General features: G+C 28.9%; 1 protein-coding gene across 7 annotated transcripts in view; it reads right to left on the bottom strand.

Moving 5' to 3' along the window:
- Positions 1 to 7,640: 7,640 nt before the first annotated feature.
- LOC107437256 (long-chain-fatty-acid--CoA ligase 5) overlaps positions 7,641 to 24,169 on the bottom strand; it is a 371,824-nt gene continuing 355,295 nt past the window's right edge. For all 7 annotated transcript variants that reach the window (XM_087166428.1, XM_087166429.1, XM_087166434.1 and 4 more), the window contains 10 exons: positions 21,809 to 21,891; positions 21,573 to 21,723; positions 18,812 to 18,881; positions 17,900 to 17,988; positions 15,230 to 15,346; positions 15,096 to 15,149; positions 12,283 to 12,372; positions 11,238 to 11,342; positions 10,091 to 10,162; positions 7,641 to 8,230 (listed from right to left, as the gene is read on the bottom strand). In XM_087166428.1, coding sequence (XP_087022554.1) covers positions 8,072 to 8,230; positions 10,091 to 10,162; positions 11,238 to 11,342; positions 12,283 to 12,372; positions 15,096 to 15,149; positions 15,230 to 15,346; positions 17,900 to 17,988; positions 18,812 to 18,881; positions 21,573 to 21,723; positions 21,809 to 21,891 — 990 coding nt within the window. In that variant the 3' untranslated portion in view covers positions 7,641 to 8,071. The remainder of the gene's footprint in view (positions 8,231 to 10,090; positions 10,163 to 11,237; positions 11,343 to 12,282; positions 12,373 to 15,095; positions 15,150 to 15,229; positions 15,347 to 17,899; positions 17,989 to 18,811; positions 18,882 to 21,572; positions 21,724 to 21,808; positions 21,892 to 24,169) is intronic.

A 24,169-nucleotide genomic window follows, 5' to 3' on the forward strand; every position in this document is an offset into this window, starting at 1 on the left:
CATTTAAAATGGATTTTTTGAAAATAAATTGAAAAAAAAACAATGATTTAAAAAAAAATCAATTTCAAATATAAATTAATAAAATACTATAATTTTTTTACATGATGTTAATCATATTTATTTATTACTTATTTTAGCTATTATTTATAAGTATTATTACAGTTTATGTATTATAAGATTTATCAATGTTAAATTTAATCTAAGGGCCCCTAAAATTTGAATGGCCTAGGGCAGGGATGCGAACCAATGGCACGCGACACAATATTTTGGGCACTCCACCTATCACAATTGTTGTTACATTATGAAGCATATGTAACAATTAAATTAAAATTCCAAAAAAAAAAAAAAAAAATATTAATAGAAAAAATTAATGCTAAAAAAACAATTAATAACCATAAAAAACAAGCTAACAATATATAACTAGCAAAAAAAAAATTAACAGTCCTGCTTAAATTAACATCTTACAACCTAATATAAGTTACTTGTCATCTAATCTGCAACAACAGAAGTCACACTGATGTTACTTGAAAGTTGAATTACGCGCATAACTGAGATATTGCAAAATGTATTTTCTTTTCAATGTAAATAAAGAGTTTCTAGTTGATAGTATTTAGTATTATTATTTTCCCAATAATCATGAAGTCAAAATTATTTGACGGCACGTCTAAGACCTCATTAAGCAATTTTTTTTAGAGAAAATGGCACGTTGGTGTATGAAGGTTTGCCACCCCTGGCCTAGGGCCTCGCATACACTTAATCAGGCACTGTATAGATAATTAAACAATAAAATAGATAACGAGCATACTCATCAACTTCAAAGCATACGTACGAGAGCGGGTAAGATGATATGAAAAACTGCATAATCTCTTTAAGAGGATGCCATACCGCAGGAGAAACTTTTCTTCACAAATTTTGTTTCACTTGCACAACTTATTTAAAATAAAAAAAAAAGTGATTTCAGACAAACTTCGAGCAAGCCATGAAATTTTAAATACTGAAAAGAAATTTTTAATGAATCAAAATAAAAATAAATTATGAGAACTTAGAATTTTAAAATAGAGAAGTTCTCTTCCAGTAAATTGTTTGTGTTTTGATATTTGGAATTTTTTTTCCCACAATTGAAACTTCATGGCTTATTCTAGACATGCCTGAACTTACTTTTTCTTATGTTAAAATTTCAAATTAGTCATGGAGGGGAAAGGGAATTCGCCACGAAAGGTTTCTCCAACGGTATGGCTTTCTCTAATGCTACCAATGCATTGTAGCTAATAATGGGGCACATTTATTAACAGATCCACATTTCAGGGCTGCCATTGGATGAAAACAAGAAAAATAGTAGCTTTAGTTGTATCATATATGAAAAAAAGTCTTCTAAATAGTCTCCAAGATATATAAAATAGGTGCCAACATCATATCCTCCTCTAACATAACTTTAATTATTTGTGCTATAAAAGTATAAAATTCAAATAATATGCAGTTAGATACTCATATTTCATAAAAAATGTACATTTATTTGTGGATTTACCAACAATATATAGATAGAGGAATGCTGAAGGAATTGCTGTAGAAAACCGTTTGAACATTTTAAAAATATCTATTTTTAGTTTTATTCTTTATGAGGCATAAGGCTTCAGATATCATATAAGAAACAATAGCTGTAATTAAAAAAAATATTGAAAAAAAAAGCTAGAGACTAAAAAGTTTAGGCATTATAAAAAATGAAGTAGAAATGACCTTTACTTTCATATATGAATTTTTTTAACCTTACTATAAAATAAAAATTTAGTATATAACAAACAAAATCTGCATTCTAAAAGTACTTAAATAATTTTCAACAATAATATGAAAGGGAAATTATTATATAGGTACAAATAAATTAAAATTAAGAGTTTTATGATTGAAAATGAAGTGGGAAAAAAACACACAATGTTGTATAAAATGGGAAATTTATTATTTTTTTAAAATTTTCTTGGGGCTTTTAGTATAGATGAGGGTCCATAAATGAGTACCAAGCATGCTTGGGAACTAAACACTGGGAGTTTCGCGTTCGGCTAACCACCTAACCGGAACATCTGCTTCTTCACCCCAGAGCCCAAGGTCAAGAAAACTGAGATGGGCACAGTAGGCCTTGGCCCTCTATGGGCTGTCGCGCCACTGAGTTTAGTTTTCTAGTTTTAGTATAGATATCAATTAAGTTTGTTTTCCTTTTATGAACAAATTCATTAATTCTAACCGATTCAATTTCATGTTCTCTCTCTGTTACTCATAATTTTTCAGCAGCTTCATGAGTTAAACATGAATTGGCAAGCAGACACAGAAGCTGACGTACTAATAAGAATTCATGTTCTACCGTGTTCTGCTCCTCACATCCCCATTCAAAATGAATGAATTGAAAAACAAGTGCAGTTGCAATACTTGACCTTGAGTCATTATTTCGTTTTGTTGGCTGTCACTATGCATTTTAAAATAGGAATAGCAGAAATGAGAGGATTTTAAAAAAAAAAAAAATATAGGATATAACTGGGGGGGAAGGAAGAGTGCAGAAATAATAGAAAAAGTAAGGAAAATATGACGTCTGCGGTCCCTGCAAACTTCAACATTCCAAATCGAACCGAACATCAAAACAAACCGATCCAAAATTGTAATTACTTGTGGACCCTTATTCGGTCACACTACGCATAAAAACAGGGAGTTTTATTTTTATCTGATACAGAACAGGTGAATTTGAAACTCGAATTTCCTTTCTCTGCTCTAATTTGCAGCTGCTTAGTTTAGACATTTGAAGAAAAAAAAATATTGCAATTTAATTAATCTATCAAGTTTTTATTTTGTTTATTTTTCCTAACTGAAGCATTTCCAAATTTAAAGTTTATCAAAAAAATTACGATCACAATTCGACAAAACGAATATCACTATTACCTTTTTTCTATTGCAAATAGCTCTAAAAAAATTAACTACCCATTTTGTGTAATTAAAGACAATTTTTTATTTTATTTTGCTACTTTGTTCAAATTAAAAGAGGAGAGAAAAAAACGTAATCCTCAGAGATATTACATGAGCAGGAGGAGCATTCACGCAGTGTGAATTCCAAATCCATTAGTCTGATTGGTTAAACATGTCTGTCTTGCTTTTGACATCAGTGAGGAAGAATAAAGTTTGGATAAAACGAAAACGCGAGGGGGAAAAAAGTGGGGGAAGAGGGAAACTCAATAAGTTATTCTTAATTTTAGTTGCTAATTGGCTTAAAAAAGTCGCCAATTTTACGCAACTCATTGCAAATTAGTTGTTTTTACTCACATTTCTACTGAAATAGTCGCCCTAGTTGCTATTGCTTGAAAATAGTCGCTTTAGTAGCCTTTTTAGTCGCCAATGGCAGCCCTGACATTTTTAAAATTGTTTTCAAGGCAATTTTTCAAATGGGACTTTTCATTAGTGAGTTCATCCTTGTTTCAGTTTAAATTTTGTCAATTGCTACCTTGCATTTAATTGAGAATTATTTAGTGAACATTTCCTCCAAATTCCTTGTTTTTACATTCCTTTTATATTAAATTGGACACATAAAACAAGTTGCAGTTTTGGAGCATAGTACATTTACTCAAATGAGATATAACATGTGGATTTATACATGTGGAAATACTCCATTGAACAAAAACTTGCAAATGATACTGAACAAAATTACAAAAAATATATATTTTTAATCATGTAGTCATGAATTAACAATTGATTACAAATTGATTATTAACAGAACAAATGACATTAAGTTAAATACAAATGATCTTTCATAGAAATTCTAGAAAGTATTGTTTGAAACAAACATTTTTTGTAAAACAATATACAATCAATACTGTAATAAATTAGTTCCAGTGTTGAAAAAAGTTTAACTCAGGATGTTTCAAGTCTATGAGTTGTCAAATAAACAAGTACAGAGAAATAGCCTATGTTTTGATGGCTTAAAAACATTATGCATGCATTAACTGCTTTATTTGCATTTTAATTACTAAATATTAGAAGTAATGCTCATCAATATAGCAGTTTTGAGCCAATAGACTTATTTAACACTAGCTGTTATAAATATTGTTTAGATCATTTCATGATGATTTTCGGATATTTACAGATCACACCAATATGTTTTGTTAAATATTAGTATATTTTCCAAGTTTTACATATAAGTTTAAAATTTAACTTTTTTTCAATCCTTTTTTAAAAATTAATAAAGCATGTAATATATTTTAATAAAAAATGTTCAAAATAATGATTATGCCAAAATTTTTTAAAAATAAAAGTTGTTTTTGAATTTAAAAGATGTGCACATTTTACCGTTTTTTAAAAATTGGCTGGTATGCATAGGATTCCTACATTTTTGTCTTCATAAGCTAAATCCTGATTAAGTATAATTAAATGGTTCATTAAATTCTAATTTGTTTTTTACAAGCACGTGTTTAATGCATTTCAGCTTCTTTTTCCTATGTATTATAAAAATGTTCTTTTTTTTAAAAAGGTGTTACTGAATGCAAATTTATTAATCAGATTCATCGACGTGTTAAATGTTAGTACACATTATTTAAAACTGTAGGGGAAAATATTGTACAGTGTAATTATTCACGTCACCTAGTCTATGAATTTTTCATTCAGTGTATAACAACAGTTTTGGAAAACTGAAATAGGCACAAACCTTCAGAAACATGTTTTTGAAATTATAAATTTAACAATAAAATATATTACAATTTATATAAATTAAGAAAATATCTTCTATATATACCCATTCAGCAATTTTACTTAACATTATAAAACTGTACCAATAGTTTCAAAATATCATTGCTTGTTGAATTCTTAATTCCATTAATTTTTTGCTTTAAGAGCTAATCTTAAGTTCAAATATTCTGATGAAAATTAAAATTAGTTATGATATTTTAAGCAAAATTGTTCCATAAATCTTTAATGCGACTGAACATTATTTTTTTAAAATATTAGTTTGAGAACAACCCCTCAAATCACATTTTTTTTTTAAAAATGTGATTACCTGATTATTGAATTGTTAATTAGATTAACATCTTAAATAAACTGTGTAATGAGATAAACAGATGGTAACAATTTGCAGATGGTTCCACAGTTAAACATACCAAATTTTTGCAAGTTTAGAACCAAGTTTGTGATAGAGATCCAGAAAAAAAGCAGAATTCTACAGAAAAATAAGTACTAGCATCTGCTGTGTTAACTAAGTTATTAAAACCTTTTTTATTTTCTAATTGCTGAGTGATTTTGTTCAATCAATTTCAATGGAACGTAAAACCTTCAGTACTTGTAAACTGGACTAAGGTAGGTAAGTACCAAAAAGTCATTTACATAGTTCCCATTCTACTCAAGAAGCCAACAAAATAGTTAAATAAAAACCTTAACTAGTTGACTGGATAACAAGACTTAATTTTTAATTAATAGATTTAACTTTTTTAAAGTGGCTACATTTTAAGTAAGCGTGTTATTTTTTAAGGAAAGATAAATAATATCCAAAAAGATTGTTCATAAATAAATATTTTTGACATGTTCTTTCTTTTTTAAGACAAATAATTATTCTGATTACAGTTTGAATATTTGGATAAAAGTAAAAGATCGATATAAAAAATTAGATATTTTATTTGTTAAGGAAAGATAAATAATATCCAAAAGGGTTGTTAATAAATAAATATTTTTGATGTGTCCTTTCCTTACGTCAAATAATTATTCTGATTGCAGTTTGAATATTTGGATAAAATTAACACAGATCTTACACCAAAAATCAAGTTTGAATTTGTTAGAAACACACACAAGAACTGATTTGATTTAAAAATTCTAAACAATCAAGCGTCTATGTTCTGCTAAATATGAAACACTTACTCTAAAAAGTGATGCATTAAATGTGAGAAAAAATCATGCACAGTCAATTAAAAATAGAAACCATTAAGCATGCAATGACATTGTACATTAATTTACAAAATAGTTTTTTAAAAAATCGTGACTTGAGTATTAATGGATGAAACAAAATAAATACTAAGCTATAAATGAGTTTGGATTAAGTACAAAAAAAAAATTATATAAAGAGAAGGGAAAAATCAATAGAATGCACAGAACCTATGATTATTTGAAGAAAGCAAACCCCCTTTGGGGCAGAATAATACATGGCACCAAGTGATAATTTCAAATTTGTTCCGAAGTTTATCTTCTGAAAATTAGATGTAGAATGAGCTGAAACAAGCAGTTCATAAACACACTGGAGAAGAGAGAGCCAAATGATGTGACATCATACTTTTTGATTAAAATGAAAACATAACAGGGTTCCTACTCGTTAAACAAAGCAAAAATTAAGGACTTATTTTGAAAAAAATTAAGGACCTTAAAAATAGTATAATTGTTTATCATTGAATATATCACCAGTGATAGTGCCAATTATTTACCTTTCTTAAAAAAAATCAGTAAATAATATTTTTTTAAATATAATGTAAGTACTGATATAATCGTATTAATTAACAGGGTTAGTCAAAGTAGGACCAGACAATTTTTAGGTTAGAATTTAAGAAAAAATATATATTCAGATTGTTAAATGCTAACATTGATGAAACTTCCATTTTTAATGATTTCATTAAAATTGATCAGTAAAATAAAGTGCAGAAATTAAGATTTGCAAATTTTTTCATACATTACAAAAAAAAAAGAAAAAAAAGAGTAGTAAACAAAAGAAATTTGAGAAAAACGTTGAAAAAATTATAAAAACAAGTTTTCATATTTCGTTTCTAGACATGCATAACATATTCAAGCCAATCATGCTAAATATTCAGTTATGTTAAAAATTTTGTCTCTCTAAAATGCTGTTCCATGGTCTTATTTTAGGTGATAAAAGAATGACTTTTTTAAAAAATACTTTTAAAAGATCGAAAAAAATAAATAAATGTTTCTATCAAGTATAGTTGATACTGAAAAATTAAGGACTTGTAAAAACCTTGTATCAAAATTAAGTACTACTTTTAAGGGCTCTTATTTTCAAAAATAAAAATTAAGCAGTTTTTAAAGACTGTAGGAACCCTGTATAACCATTATTGTGGTTATGCTCACAAGTACCATTAAAATGGAGTATAAGTTTGAAAATAAATTTAAAATATGATTTTTGTTACGTAGCAGGATATGTGACAAGGGGCAGGGGAGAAGCAAAAGTGACACTTTGTGTAAAGGGGAGAGTGAAAAATATTGAAAAAAAAAGTGTGGCATCACTTATGGATATCCCCAAAAAGAAAATATACAAACAAAATAGAGTTTTGAAATAATTCTCTCAAATACATTAAACAAACAACACCTCTATAGCTTCAAATGAAATTCTGCATAATACAAAGTTCAAAACCGAATAAGTTGATGCTGGTAAAAAAAAAAGAAGCTTTGTTTTTCTTTAAAAATTTTAAAACAAGGTATTATAACAATTAAAGTAGTATACAAAATAGGGATTGTAATTCTGGAATAATGTCTTTTTTTTAGTAAAAAAATCTATTTGATATAAAACAGAATTTTTTTTTCAAGATACCTCACGAGCTTCAGTATTTAATTAGTTAAATAATTTGAAAATATTATATTTAGCACTTATATTCTTGAATGGTCTTCAATTTCTTCCTTTATATTGATTTCTTTTAATCTTCTCTTGAATGAGATAAATGCTCTATAAATTTAATTTAAAAATGCGAATAACGGTTAGTAAATTTTACAGTTTTAAAAAATTATTAAAAAAATTATTTTAATTTAAATATTTAAATTTTTGTTGTTCACAGTTTTAAAATGAAATTGAAAAAAAAAATAGTGTTTGCTATTTTAGTTCCTAACGAAAGTTAAATTTAAATTCTACAATCATACTAAAAATTTTAAAATAGAATATTCATTCTTATTCACCAGCGTTACTCTCATTTTGAAAAAAAAAATGCTTTATTGAGATTCACAAAACATAAGAATTGGATAATAGAAGGCTGGGAGCATAAAAATAAAAAAACATTCTTAAAAATGAAAACTCACAAATAAATAAAATCCCTGCACTGTACAATCAAATTCAAAATACTTGTCTTCAGAGTCCTTGCAACTTTCGTAAATTGCCTTCTTCATAGAGTTTTTCAAAATTGGATTCAAACATTTTTCTTGCAACAGATCTCTTCACTTTCAGTGTGGGTGTTAACAATCCATTTTCTAGAGAAAATGGTTCAGGACTCAAATACACATTCCCTACCTGAAACAAGAAAAAAAACAAACATAGATACAGTAAAATAAGTTTGCTTTTTTTAAAGAGGGATAAAAATGATACAAAACAATAAGATTAAATTTATAATAATTAAAATTTACTTCACTTCATTATAGTATCAGCTATGAATACACGATATGCACGGCAAATTTTATGAACTTATACAGGGTGCATAGCCAAATCTTTTAACAAAGAGCAAGCACTGTTTAAGTACTTTTTAAGCACTCAAAAAATATTTTTAAGCACTATATACATTAACAAAATAATGTTCTAAGACTTTACATGATCATGATAAAATAATCAGTTTATAACAAACAACTCTTTTCTTGATTATATTAGCCATTACAAAAAGATTGAGAGTTTTTTTTTTATTCGACATCAGAGAGTGGGAAATAAAGCCTCAAATTGAGAATATCTTGAAAAATGCAGCAGAGTTGTACGTGAGAGTGCAAGAATCTCACCGATCAGTAGAAGCACATTTGGACTCTCAAGTGTTTCATCAAACATGTAAAATGATTGGCATTTTCATATGCTATGGACCGACGGGACGCCAAAATAGATTGTGGTTGAATGAATTGGGAAAATGTTGAACAGAACAATGTGAAAAGCACGCTTTGCATAAATGTGGCAAAAATTGACATGGTTAAGAAAAGAAATTTCATTTTCGAAATGGGAAAATTAAACACTTTTTAAAAAGACACCTTTAAGCACTTTTTAAAAACGTTACACACCATGTAATAGTTCTAAAGTAAATTTGTAATTCCATACAGCAAAGCTTTTGTTACAAATTTGTCATCATAGAAGACTACAGTTTGTCTACGCTAAGAACTCTCCCCGCCACAACTGAGTCTGGTTGTTGCTATGGAAACAAGAATAGCGCATTTCAGTAAGGGTAACTTCTCTTCATTCTAGGGCTAACACAAGAGGCCGACAAAAAATATTTCCTTTCTCTCACCAACCAGAGCCAAAACCTGTACTAAACAATAACCCCACTTCCCTACTTGAAATAGTTATACCCTGCTATCAAAGTCAGCGCTACGGCTCCAAACGAATGGCTAGGGGAGTTCTTACTTTAGACAAACTATAGAACTGATTTTTTTATGTGTCACATATAAAAAAAAACATATGGAACATAAGAAAAAACATATGTTTGGTCTAATAGCAGAGAAAATACAAGCAAGATACTCAATATGAATTTAGAAGCCTTAACCTGGATTTGAATTTGGGTTGCCTAAAGCCGAAAGTGAGTTAACATTCTGCTTTAATATATATAATTTGCTAATGCATTTTTGAGGCTTTAAAACAAGTTAACAATATATATATATATATATATATATATATATATATATATATATATATATATATATATATATATATATATATATATACACACATAGAAAGTTTAAACTTTATTATTAGAACTTTATTCACTAAAGAAAAGACAACTAAAACCTACAAATGTCACATTAGTTTAAAGAGAGACTACAGCAAAAATCAGGAAATATAAAGTTTCAACTAATTTTGTTTTAATATTTATAAAGTAAAAATTATGAATGAATAGACAAATTGACAGGGACTAAACTTTTCAATTATTTAAAAATAATTCCTTATCATATATTCCTTACAATATAAGTTTAAATTATTCACAAATTAGATGACTATTCTAAATGTAATAAAATCATGAAAACACTTGGACTAGACGTTTTAAATTGCTTTGTCAATTAAACAATTTTAAATATTTCTACAATTACAGTTGTAACTGTCAAATATTCTATTTAAATCCAATATAACAGAATAAACTCTTAAAAAAAAATTTAAAGGGAAAAAAAAAAGCAATTTCATGCAAACCTGATGCAATGAGTTTAGATCTTTTTTTCGGCCAAGTTTCAACAAATGAGATAATACTGCACGCTTCACATCCTACAATATTAAAATAAATACTTTTACATAAAATGAATAAATGAAATAATTATTTTTAAAAACAGCAGCTGTAATTTCATTTTAAGTAAATATTGCTGACCAGTACAGAAGCATTAAGGGACAGAAAGATACAATTCATAGATTTAATTCATATTCTTTAAACTATTAAACATAACGGAACAATATATATATATATATATATATATATAAAAAAATTTAAGCAATATTTTAGCAAACCTTTAAATTATCTGAAATTATTTTAAACAATGCAATTTCATTTTTCATTCATTTTAAATTGAGATTAAATTACTCAAAACTGCTTCCTGATAAATTTAATCATTTTTTTTTTATATAAACCAGGGGTGATTGCATTCTGGGTAAACCCCGGAATTCCGGATTTTTCATACCATCCTTCCAGATTTAAAAACTAGGAGCAGGGTATGCGATTTTTTTCTGAAAAACTCGTGGAGTTCCACGTTTTTCAAGACCATAAATTAAGTCGAAATTATAATATTAATAAGATTAAGTCTAAGAATAAGATTAAAGTCAAAAGTCGCTATTTATATTCAGCAATTTAAAAATACAATATCGCAATTTGTATTTTCCCGTTCTTAAAATCGAATATAGAGATTTTAAGATTTTAAAATCGAATATCGAGATTTAAGTTTCTCTTAAATGAGTTACTATAAGGGTGTGATATTCTTCATTGGTATTTTATTTTAATTGTAAATCTTAGTTCAAAAAATCATATTAAACATGTATAGCATGGAATTTTTAGGATACAATATTTAGGATTTTTCATTTTGTCTCACAATTACCCCTGATACACAATATTTATAAAATAAATGTTATTGAACAAGTTTTAACAAAAATATAAAAGTTAAGCAGAATAATTTTTTTACACTTTTTTTTTTGTAATAAGAGAAAATCAAAACACAATTTACTTTACAATTTTTACAGTGAATATTTTACGATGTCACAAATATTTCTTATTTAAGAATTAAAAAAAAGTAAGACAGCAAATAGGAGCATAAAAAATTGAAGCATAACTACACTAAAATTGGCTCAAACTTACATCATTTTGGCAAAGAGTTTCAAATTCCATTTCTTGAAAACCTTTCTTTTTCGCCCAACGAATGAAAAGATTTCTATCAGGTACTACTATTCCAACTATAAAATCCTGTAAATACCCAAATGTTATTAATTTCAATGAAATTAAAAAGCAATAACTAATCATACTATAAAAAACTATATTTATTACTTACAGGGTGTGTAGCCAAATCGTTCAACAAAAAATAAGCACCCTTTAATCACTCAAAAAATATTTTTAAGCACTACATACATTGACAAAATGTAAAATAATTTTCAAAGACTTTACATGATCACGAGAAAACAACTAGTTTCTGATAAAGAAATCTTTGATTATATTAGCTGCTATAAAATGATCAAGAGATTTTTCAGTTCGATATCAGAACACAATTTTCGATATCAGAACACAGGGTAGAAAACAAAGTCTGAAATTGAGAACATCTTGCAAAATGCTGCAGAGTTGCACATGAGAGTGATCTTACCTGAACCCAGCTCAGTAGACGTATATGCAGACTCGCAAATATTTAATCAAACATGTAAAATGATTGTGGTTGAATGAATAATGAAAATTTTAAATAGAAAACAATGTGGAAACCACGATTTTTGCATAATTCATGGCAAAAATCAACATGGTAAAGAAAATATATCTACTTTTGGAAAAAGAAAAATTAAGTACTTTTTAAAAACACCTAATGAAAAAAGCACCTTTAAGAGTTTTTAAAAAATGAAAATCAAAAATAAGCACTTTTTGAAAACACTACGCACCATATTACATATGTTATCAACTGTCCTATGCCACAAAGTTTTAGGTATATTGACATAAATTACTTTAGTTGAGATATTGAATCAATATGTGAAGCAGTTATCATTCAAATTTATGCCTAAAATCAGACCATTCAACAGAATATTTATAAAGGAAATACATATATTAAGCAGTACAAAAATTAATAAAGTGGCTTTAATTCAAAATTTCAATCAAAAGTTAAAAAGGAAATAAATAATAATCAAAACATGCAAGAAGGAAAACTAGCCTGATTAGGATCTCCGTCCACATAAATTTGTGACACAATAGGACTTTGCATGTACACTCCTTCTGATTTTTCAGGAACAATGTATTCTCCCTATAAAAACAATCAAGGAGTTAAATCACGAAAATCAGAATTTAGAGCAATGACACTAGAAAATAATTTAACTGGTTTTGTAAACAATACATTAATTTTGAAATTTGTAGTGTGTCTACTACTATCTATTTCAATTCACTAGTATATAAGACGTGTTAACTCGATTCTATATTGAGGTACTTTTAGATCAGGGGTTGCCAAACTTTTTTGATCATCGACCCCTACATAATTTTTCGAAATCTCCATCGACCCCCATAAAAGTAATTTTCTGCTAATTAAAATAAAACTCTATTAGATACTGTGTTTGTACATTTATTTTATGATTTTGAACATTTAGTAAAGTAATAGTACATAGTGCAACAATAGTTTTATGAAAAATATATTAATGTTGAAATATAAATCCCTTAATATTTATGAAATAATAAGTAATTATAAGTAAGTAGAAATAATAAGTAAAGTAACTACGGATTTATTGCTTCTTAATCAATGACATAGGTGTGCCTGTTTTTTTTTTTTTTTTTTTTTTGCAAGGTTTGTTATATTAGGTTCAAAACTGGTCAATTTTAATCTTAAATCCCCTCGAAACTCCACATTTAACCTATTTCTGTTCTTAGTCAAGATTGAATTTACGTGGCTGAAACCATATAGGAACTTGGAAATGCTATCATAAATGGCTGAGCTATTTCATAAAGTTTTACATATTTTTGCATTATATTTATATTTGTCCAAAATTTGCTTATTGCTAAATTTTTAAAAAGCGTCCTTGCTTCAAATCCCCATAATAATTCAGCAAGATCATCTTGCAGGTTGATGTCCACGTTTTCAATTTGAGCAGAAAATGGCACAATAATCCAATCAGGGATGTCAATGTTTTTCAAATCAACAAAACGCAGTTTAAAATCGTGGCTCAATTTTTGAAGATTACCTGTACATATTTCCAAGTCTTCTTCTTTTATTTCTAATTGTCACATATCTGAAAAATGCTGATAATCCTTCGACAAATCGACCCTTCCGGTTCGAATCGACCCCCGCTAATGTAAAATAGACCCCTGGGGGTCTATATAGACCACTTTGGCGACCTCTGTTTGAGAAAGATAAATGAAGGTTGACGTTGTCGACAACCACTATCTCCATATTGACCCGGAAATGATGCGAACACACCTACTTTGACAGAAACTCCCACTTTGATTGATGGTCAGTATTAAAAAGTCGACTCGTTACTACTTGTGACTGTAACATAATTCACCTCATTGCTACTCAGTCTCGATCACACACAAAGTTGGCCTGTATACACTAAACTGCTAATGGCCACACATGAACGACCTCGACCGTGAACTTAATACAGCTCTCCCGGCTTCTCACAAAACAGCAATGAATCAACTAGTGGTATCCGTTCATTGAATTCTATCACAGATATTATTCTGGTGGGGGAGTAATGCAGTGTGCCTACCACTATCTACTTCAATCCACTAGTATATAAGATGTGTTAACTTGATTCTATCTTGAGGTACCTTTAGATACACAAAGTATCTAAAGATACTTCGTACATTGTTGTACATTGTACATACTTTGTACATTGTTGATAACAACTATCCCCACAAAATTAATTTTTAACATTGTATGATTCATTGATTAAACCTTATATGAGCATAATTTGTATTATTTTCTTCATTCCTCTATTGTTAACTTTTTTTTAACATTTATTTTTAAAATTTATTTTGTTCATTTGGTTAGATGCTCAGTTGCCATTGTGATGGATTAGAGTTATATCTGCTGTGGCAGCTTGACGTCCACCCAGACTTGAATTGAGGGGCATCAGCTTACTTGGGATTTAAAACACGATGCCAACCATATTACAACTATCATACACTCCGTCTTGCAATTGTGCAGTTTTAACTTGGACGATTTTTTAATTGTATTTTACTGTAGTGCCCTCAAAAAGTCCACCTCAAAGGATAGTTTGTCCCATTGCTTGATCCAGTAGTTCCCTTTTCTTCTGGTTTGGGCTCAAAATTACCAGGTTACAGAGTTGAACATCAATAGTCGTAAACCCAAAATTGGGTAGGTTTGTAAAATCTCCATTATTTTATTTCTCTGATGTTGGCAGGTTTGATATATATAACAACATTTTTTCGACAAGGCTACGGAGTAGAGTCCCGATGGCTCAGGGGATAGAGCGTTCGCCTTCCAATGAGGTGAACCGGGTTCAAATCCCTGCAATGGCTTGTCAATACGAATTCCGCATCTGGCTTGCACAGACCACAGTGCTGACGTGAAATATCCTCAGTGGTAGACGGATCACGGGTTAGAGTCCCCTTGCCGTGAGGCAAACCGTGTGGGGTTCTTGTGATCCTCATCTCCATGTAACGCAAATGCGGGTTAGTTCCATCAAAAAGTCCTCCACGGAGGTAAATTTCTCCTAATACTTGATCCAAGAGTTCCCTTGTCTTCTGGATTGGGTTCAGAATAGCAAGGCTACATAGTTGAACATTAGTAGTCGTAAACAGGAAAATTGGGTTGGCTGTTCAACGGTGGTTATAAAATATAAAATAAAAGGCTACGGAATTGAACATTGATAGCCGTAAGCCTAAAAGTGGGTAATCTGTTTAACGAGGACTATAAAATAAAATTATTACTGCTAAAATAAGAAAACAAGAGTTTTTTAAGCATAAAAAAATAGTATTAAAAGTTGTGAGCAACAAATTAAGATAACAGCATATTACCTGACTTAGTTTGAAAATATGTTTTTTCCTATCAATGACAGATAAAGTTCCATTCTATAATAAAGAAAACAAAGCTATATAATATGAAGCCGTATTTACAAATTTAAATATAAAATTAGAGAAATTCGACTAACTTCATTCCATTTTCCAATGTCTCCTGTATGATACCAGCCATCTTCATCAAAAACTTCTTTTGTAGCATTTGCATTCTTGTAGTACCCTTTAAAAACATTAGGTCCTCGGATACAAATCTAAACACAAATATGCAGTAAGAACAATGCAAAACAATTGAAGAAATAATAAGAAACACTGTTATCTAATTAAAACTTTTTCCGTTGTCATGTTATTTAAAGATATTATATGAAGTTCAAAATTTACAAAACCTCTGCTTTTCCACAAAATTTGAAATTAATCTCCGTGTAAATAACATCAATCAAAGCTAACATAACTTTTTCAGATTCGCCAAAATAAATTATACTTTATAACCTATAAAATGTTAAGATCAACAGCTCTAAAAATTCTTAAAAAATTTAGGGATTTTTTTTTGTTGTAAACTTGAGGAACTGTTTAATTTTTGGCAATAAAAAGCTTTGCATTCCATTTCTTCCAGGGTTCGACTTAACCTAACTGGGGTCAGGGGCAAAAACTTCGTTGGGGGCTCCTCTCTGCTTCACTACTTCAGTAACGAAGAACGGAACTTTATGGAGGTATTTAAATTTTTCACCTCAATATAGATAACAAGAAAATTGACTAGAACATAAAATAGTTATAAAGTCCCTCCCCTCCTAAGGTCAGATGAAATATCGTTCTCTTCATTTTATTGATTTTCTGACAATTCTATGTATACAATTTCTTGAGTCGTTTTTTAAAATTGTTATTGCAAATTTACAAATAATGTTCTTTTTGTAATAATGTTTTAAATAAAAAAATTAATTAATCCAAATAAGAAAGTTGCAAAAAAATAATACTAAATAATTTTCGAATTCACAACATTAAATAGTGAGAATGTAGATGTTTATAAATAAAACCAATTATTTATACTTTTGAGTATAAATATAAACATTTTATTATATATGTAATTTATTATATAATTTGAATAAACAATTCAAATTTATTATAAAATTTTGATATCGATTTCATTTAATCCAATTGAAATCTCATTTTCACCAAAAATACTGCCACAACACACTTTTCACTATAAATGACAAAAAATTTTCAAAATCTCATATCTCTGTCAAAAAAAATCATAAAGTCATTTACTTTAGCGCATTTTAAAGTTAATGACTTGTACTTTGATGTGAAAAAAAAATTTGTATGCAAAAAATTTTGTCGCCAAATAGCAACTTGTCAGACTTGACATTTTTTTTCAAAAAAAAAAAAAAATTGTTTTGTTCAAATGTGCAAATTTTTGCATAAAATTGAGATAAATTAAATTAGTAATTTTTAGGTGAAAGTAGAAGACCTGAACATGATATTCTGAAATTTTTATGAAAATTGATTCATTTTTGAAAAAGTTATGACACTTTAAAAAATGAAATTTTTTCAGAAATTTTACTTATTAGCCAGCGTTATTATCCTGTTATTAATTATTCTTGTTATTAGTTTCTGTTTTGATAACTATTGACTGTAACAATTACGCCTACGTATTTAAACTGCCTCACCCCTTCAAATGTATTATCATTAGTCATAAGAGGTAAAACCTCAACTGCTGATTACTGATTGTCATACATTTTGTCTTATCCTGATTAATAGTTAAACCAAATGTTTTAACAGAAGCCTCAAGCCTGGTAAAAGCCTCTAAGGTAACCTGTTTGGTACATCCAATCATAAAAATCAATATCATTTGCATAAGCCAATATTTGAACAGACTTTTGGATAATTGTGCCCCTAGTATTTAGATAGGCATCTCTAATTGCTTTTTCCAAAGCAATATTAAATATTGCGCAAGAGAGGGTGTCTCCTTGCAATAAACCTCTCTGCACAAAAATGTTTTGATAGTTCAGACATAAATTTTACTCTGCATTTGAAATCTTCACAAGGTTAACTAGTTTATATGGAATTCTAAACTAAATCATAGTATCAGCTTTTCCCTTTCAGAATCCGTATTGTTAGCTCCCAATAATATTTAAAGTATAAGAAGCAAGTCTGTCATGCAGTAGTATGGAGAAGATTTAAAAGTGTAATGCCTCTATAATTTGCATTCAATTTAGATAAGTGCTATTTCTTCAATCACATTTATATTAAAAATTTTCATGATAGAAAAAAAAAATTAATACAGAATCTCCAACAATTTGAGGTTGTTGCCAAAATAAAATATTGTCAAATTTTTAAAAAAAGAAAAGAGAACCGGAGACTAAAACAAGGAAAAGATATAATCTCGTCATCAGCTAAAATGAAAAAAAAGTGCTTTCGGATATTGTATCAATATAGCCAAAGCAAAATAAATCAATACAATTTTGTGAGGAGCACCAAACTGTAAGATAAAATAAAAAATGCAAAAAAAAAAAAAAAAAAAAAAAAAAAAAAAAAAAAAAAACAATCATGCAAAAATTAGAAAATAAAAAGTCAAGAAAATATAGAATAAGACTCAAAATGTAATATACAAAGTGATTAGCAAATTCAAAAGCACGATCAATCTCCAATTCAGTATCCCCAGAGGTATAATTTGTTATGGGAACATGGAGGACTGTGATTAGGTGCAGATTGAACGTGCACCAGTCACCACTTACAACATGGGGGTCTACAGCCAACTGGATTCGAACGAACAAGGGACAAGATACTGGTAAAACAAAGTATCCTCTTACCTCACCAACATTGTCTTCAGCATGGTAAGATAGTTCAGGGATGCTCACTAGTTTGATGTGGTTACAAGGCAATGGTGCACCTACAAAACCTATGGGACATAAAAGAAAGAGTTATTAAGGAAAACATTCAGAACATGAAAATTCAAAGCAGGGTGGTTACAAACACTTTAAATATTGTAGACCGTAAATTTTATTATTAATTTATCTTTGTACATTTCAGGTTAAAATTTTTTGCTTGGTTGCTGGCTTTCTCTGCCATCAATTCTTCTTGTGGTGCTCATCAGCAAGCGTGACTCTAGGTCTTGTCACCAAAGAGAGTACCATTGTTTAGTGCATACATACTGCCACAGTGTCAAATTTGAGTGTCTTCAAAAGTTTACTCTTAACATATTAGAAAACATTCATACTTGCTATTAAAGATAAAAATAGTTTTGTTCGTTAAAATTATAACGAGATAAAATGTTTTTTTTCTTCCAAATATTAAATTTGTAAAGTGCCTTAAAATCAAATGAATTCATTTTCCATGACTTTTAAAACAGTTTAATTAAATTTCCAAACTGATAAAATTTCCTGTTCTGTTACCATCTTACAAAGAGAAAGTGCCAGTGAAATAAATAAATAAAAGAAAAATATTCACAAAGTAACTTTCAATTTAATGAACAGGAATTTATGCATGCTAAGATGGTTTACTGTAATAAGAAAATTTTAGTTTCACTTAATTTGCAGTTCTTATGCCGGTAAAAAGATGTTTTGCTTTGCTTACTGTATTCTCCTTGAAAATGCGTTTTGGAGTAATAAACATGACAATTGCTGATTAGCTTTTAAATTATGCTAAAAAAAAAATCATGCTCTGAAAAAAATATTTGTTACATACATATTTAAGAAATAATTTAAATAATGCAAAATAAGTACCAGTCTTATCTTCAGACATAAGGGTCATCACAGAAGCACCAACTTCAGAAAGACCATAGACCTCAAACACCTGAAATATAAATTCGTTGAATATAGTTTATATAAAGAATTCCTCCCGCCACAAAATCTGGAACTTTTTGCTGATATTTAAACAATAAGATTGTTTGTTTCTTTAATTGCTGATCTCCTTCAAAACTTGTTCTTAGTATTTAACCCACACCCCTACCCAGAAGAGTTCTTTATATAGACAGACTGTGCATCACATTTATTTAGTAACAATACAATCATAATGTTTACAACTATAAGTTTTGTCCTAATATATAAAATACAGATAAAAAAGCCAATACAATATAGACAAAATATACAGACTTTTCTTGAGCTACCTCAAAAAAACATTTTATGCAAATTTTGAAAGTTAAATTTATTGTACACCAAAATATATTCTTTATGTTCTTCAGACATTCTTGTTTTTATTCTAAGCAGATGAACACAGTTTAAAAATTATTAGTTATTGCTTATTTTTTAATATTATTAACTTTTATTATAGTAAAAAAGAAAAAAAAAATATTTTAATAACATGCATGTAATTGAAATGAACTATGTAGTCATAAAAAAATAATAGTTATAATATATTTTACTATTTTTCTTGATTTAAGCTACATATGCATACAGAATGATTTCTTTTAATTAATATTCTTTTTTTTACACTTAACTGCCATGGGCAGTAAAAAAATTAGCGGCCATTGTATGTCTTTCCTTGTATAAATTTCAATATATACTGATATAGATTATTTCATGCTAAATGTAATCTTATTTTCTTGTTTTTATATTTCTTATTTTTATATTAAGGCTACTTAAATTAAATAATTTTAAAGTACAGTTTCAATATTATAAAGCAGAAAACATTGTGAATACACCCATATACATTTTTGCTTAAAAATAATATATTGAATAATCCCTTAATTCATCATGCATTATTAATTAGAAACAATAATTCTTAAAATCAGATGAAATAAATAAATCTATAGTTGTGAAACAACAAAAATCGACCCTATAAGATTTGTTACTGCATTTGTTGAAAATAACGCATGACTCTTGCATTCAACACCATTAAAATTCAATAATATTTCTTTTTTTTTACAGTTAATTGAGTTTTGTTCTCATAAAATTATTGAATTCTCAAAAAGTTTAAAACAATGAATTTTGTAGAGCCAAGGATTACTGTGCCCACCTCAGTTTTCTTGACCTGGGGTTCTTGGGTGCGAGAGCAGATGTTCCAGTTGGGTGGTCAGACAAACTCGGCACCCTCAGTGTTCAGTCCCCAAGCATGTACTCATTTTATCGATCCACTGAAGGGATGAAAGGCTGAGTCAACCTTGCCTGGCCCGAGGATTGAACCCAGGATCTGTGGCACGAAAGAGCAAAGCACTACCATTCAGCGTCTTTTACAAACAAAAAATTTTGAATCGTTAAATCGATTATCTTAAAACCTGCATTAGTATTTGTAGGAAACGAGACATTCTGAACAAACACAAAAATCATGAGAAAAGGCTAAAAGACTACAAATAACCACAAAATATTTCTCATCAGTAAAGCCAGTCATGATTGTTTAGGAAAAATATCTAAACAGCATTGGCATCATACCAACAAGTGAATGTCAAATCTACAGAGCAGGTAAAACGAATGCTGAACACTTACTATCATGTCCAGAACTCAATAAAGAATCTCAAAGTAATGGAGGTATTCTCAAGTTATATTGGAATGCTAGAAGCTTAATGAATTCTCTGAAGGACTTTTGTGCGTCCATTTGTTGGACACGTTTTACAGTAGTTCACTATAATTTTGTTATCCTTAAGTTCCACTGTTCTTGTTGATTGGTCATGTATTTTAATTGTTGTGTACTCTTAATGTTCATGTATTCATATTATACTCATATTCTCGATCTTGTATATGTTGCCTATAATATATGGATTGATTTCCAATAAAGCGATATGTTAAAAAATAAAAGGACAACATCAAGCTCTGTGAAGCTGGTCAATAACATCAAAACAGCAATATGCAATTGTTTTTAAGCATTATGAAATGATTTAGTTTGTACTAAGGTTAAAACTAAATATGTATTATCAATGCATGAACAAAGTTATGTACTTCAAAGAACGAGTATTGAATGAGTAAAAAAATTTATCACATATTATAAAAAGTTAAAGTATATTTTATTAAAGGTTTTATACAAAAAGAAAAATATTGAAATTCGATACCTAAAGCACACGAAAATTATCTTTGATACTATGCAATGCATTGAGTGTAAAACTATGCATTCCAGAGGCTATAGAATGCTTTGTTTTTTCACGATCTTTAGCCTTTGTACTTAAGTTTGAAAACACTGATTTAAAAATAAAAAAAAAAACACAAAAAAATAAGGTTGAAAACAATTAAGAAAAAAAAATTTGGTAAATTCTTTCAAATGAAAAAAAAATTGCAAGAATGCACTTGAAAAAACAATGAACAAGAATTTTTGTGTGCAGTGAATTAATTAAGTAATGATATTTTTGCTCAAATGGTTCTTCATACGAATAATTAAATTTTTTGGACTTTAAACAAACTATTGACAGTGTGGTTACTTTTAAACACCCCAGAAAATATTAAAAATGACAGAAAATGATTCTATAAAAAATCAAAAGAGAAAAACAGGAAATAGCGGAGCTAAGAAAAAACAATTTTTGACAGCAATTATATTTATATTTTCATTAGTAACACTTACCAGACAGCCCATGGAACAGCGAAAAAATTGCATGACTTCTTTACATACAGGGGCTGAAGATGAGAAAATTAATTTTGCTCTCCCTCCAAGACGTTCTTGTATTTTAGAGAATATCAGCTTGTCCCACACAGTGTTCTTCCTTGCAATGCCACTGCATTAAAAAATTAATTATCAGTATGAATTAATAATGGTTCCAAATAGATAGAACTAAAAAAAAAACAATAAATTTCTTTTACCGACATAATTCTTTCTGCTTTTGAAGGAGAGCTAGTTCAAACAGACGCCTTTTAAATGGAAATGGAACCATTTGTTTCCGAACCTACAAATCATAAGAATAAATTGAGAAAGCTAATTATTTTATTATAATGATTTTCATGTTAATCATGACAAAATTTCTTCAAATTCCACCTAGTTTTTATGCATAAATTAAAAAAAATGAATGAAGTTGTTGTTATGAAATCTGAAAATTATGTAGACTGATAATTATAATTACATGAACAAAACTATTACTCGGATGATTCATGAAAAAATCACATGCTTGCTACAGGTGTAGATAATATTTCCTGGAGAAATTGGAAGATCAGAGTCAAGAATGAATTAAACACATTTAAAAGGAATCCAAGTAAAAACTGCAAATGAATTAATTAAAGTTATTGACCATCACATAATACAGTAGAGAACCATTTATCCGGTATCCAGATAACCGGGAAATCTGAAAACCGGGAAGAATTTTGCTTAGTTTTCCCGCTTTTTAAAGTACTATAACGATTATAAAAAAAAAAAAACATAAATTTGACTCATCCTTAAAGCTGAGTAGAGGGAAAGGGGGAATTCTTCTCCTCACTTGCCCAGAGGAACTTCAATTCTTCCCCTGACCTTGAAGATCATTAGATCCAGAGGGGGCAGGGAAGGGACAAATGTTTTATTTTCTCCTGTGCTTATTTTCTTTTTCTGATAAGCTGCCATCAATCAAACTTAAAGGAGTGGCAAGCTGATTTCGTTTTCTCTTTGATTTACGAGAGGGTGGGAAAAATGCATTGCACAGGCATAGCAATGAATGTTTGAGTTAAGGAACTTGAAACATCTGGCTAAGAGTATTGATTTTAAAGGTGAAATGTGAGATTTATTTTAAATCATCCCCTTCAGTTACTCAGTTTTGTTATTTATTATGGTGAATTGTTTTATTATTTCAGATAATGCATTATTTAATCACCAGTTATATTCATCTTTTTGACATCAATTAACAAAACAATATTTTTTTGTTGAATAAATTCTGATTTCTTAGAAATTGGATATCATTAGCAAGTTTTTCTTGATGTGCAATCACATCTGCTTTCCTTAAAAATAGTCTTTTAATAAAAAAATAAAATAAAAGGAGAAGATAGTTTATTAATTTAAGCATATAATTATTTGTTAATAAAAGCAGGTAATTATTTTATAAAGAAGATAGTTTTTTTTTGATTTTGATTCTGTTTTTCTGATTCTACTGCGTTTTTTCTTTTAGGATAAATTTCATACTTAATAAATTAATTCCCTTTATTCATAAATTTCATCATTAAGTTTTTTTTTTTAATTCCGTTTATCTTACAATATCCTGTCTCTTGGAGGTTTTAATACTTATGTTAGTGCCTTTTTTAAATATCGTTTCCATTCCATAATTTTCAAGTGTTGTTTTTATTTAGATTAATAAGTTTTATATATTAGTATAAAACTTATAACCCCCCAGTATAATTAGGTATGAAATATATTGCGTTTTTTAATTATTGATTTTGTTTTATATTAGTTAATTTGGGGATTTTAATTGTTATCAAAAAATAAATATGCAAATTTTGTATTTTTTAAACTTGTTTTTCTTGTCTAAATTTGCAAATGTTTTTATCCTTTTAAATGTTATTTTTCTACAATTTTTTTAATTTAGGAGATGTTTTCTTTTTTTCCCCATTTTTAAATATGTTTAACTTTTTCCTTGTAATTTCGGTTTGATGAAACATCGATTAAAGGCACTTTTGGCCGATCCAGAAAACCGGGAAATTCAGACATCCGGGATAGGGATGGTCCCGAGCATCCCGGTTAATTGGTTCTCTACTGTATCAATGATCATAACTCACTCCTTACAGTTAGCCCTAGCAATTAAGCATTTACTACAGAGTTGTAAATGCTCAATTGTAAGGGATAACTGTAATATTTGAGCCATAGTATTCAATGTGGTAGGTACTTCATTTACGTCACACTAGAGCTGCACAATGGGCTGGGAAACATCCCTGAGGATAATCCGTCGAAATGCCATTACAATTTTGATCCTCTGCAAATGAAATGGCTCCACTGCATTAGTAGTATGACGACCTGTGAGCAAAGTCGAGCACTTTACGGTAGAACAGTTTAAGGAGGACCGATACTATGGATTCTTGGTCCCTACACAGGCAGATCAAAGTGGTCACCCATCCGCTTGCTGACAGCAGACAGTAATGCTTGACTTCGGTGTTCTACTGGGAACAGTGTCTTAACGATCAGTCCACTGCGGGACTCATACTATTTAAATGGTCAACTTTATATTAAGTAAGAAAAATAAAAAATAAGTGATAGTGTTCCAATACAAA

The sequence above is a fragment of the Parasteatoda tepidariorum genome, chromosome 6, assembly GCF_982258835.1.
Source record: "Parasteatoda tepidariorum strain Cologne lab strain chromosome 6, Ptep-v5.0, whole genome shotgun sequence".
Taxonomy (NCBI): domain Eukaryota; kingdom Metazoa; phylum Arthropoda; class Arachnida; order Araneae; family Theridiidae; genus Parasteatoda; species Parasteatoda tepidariorum.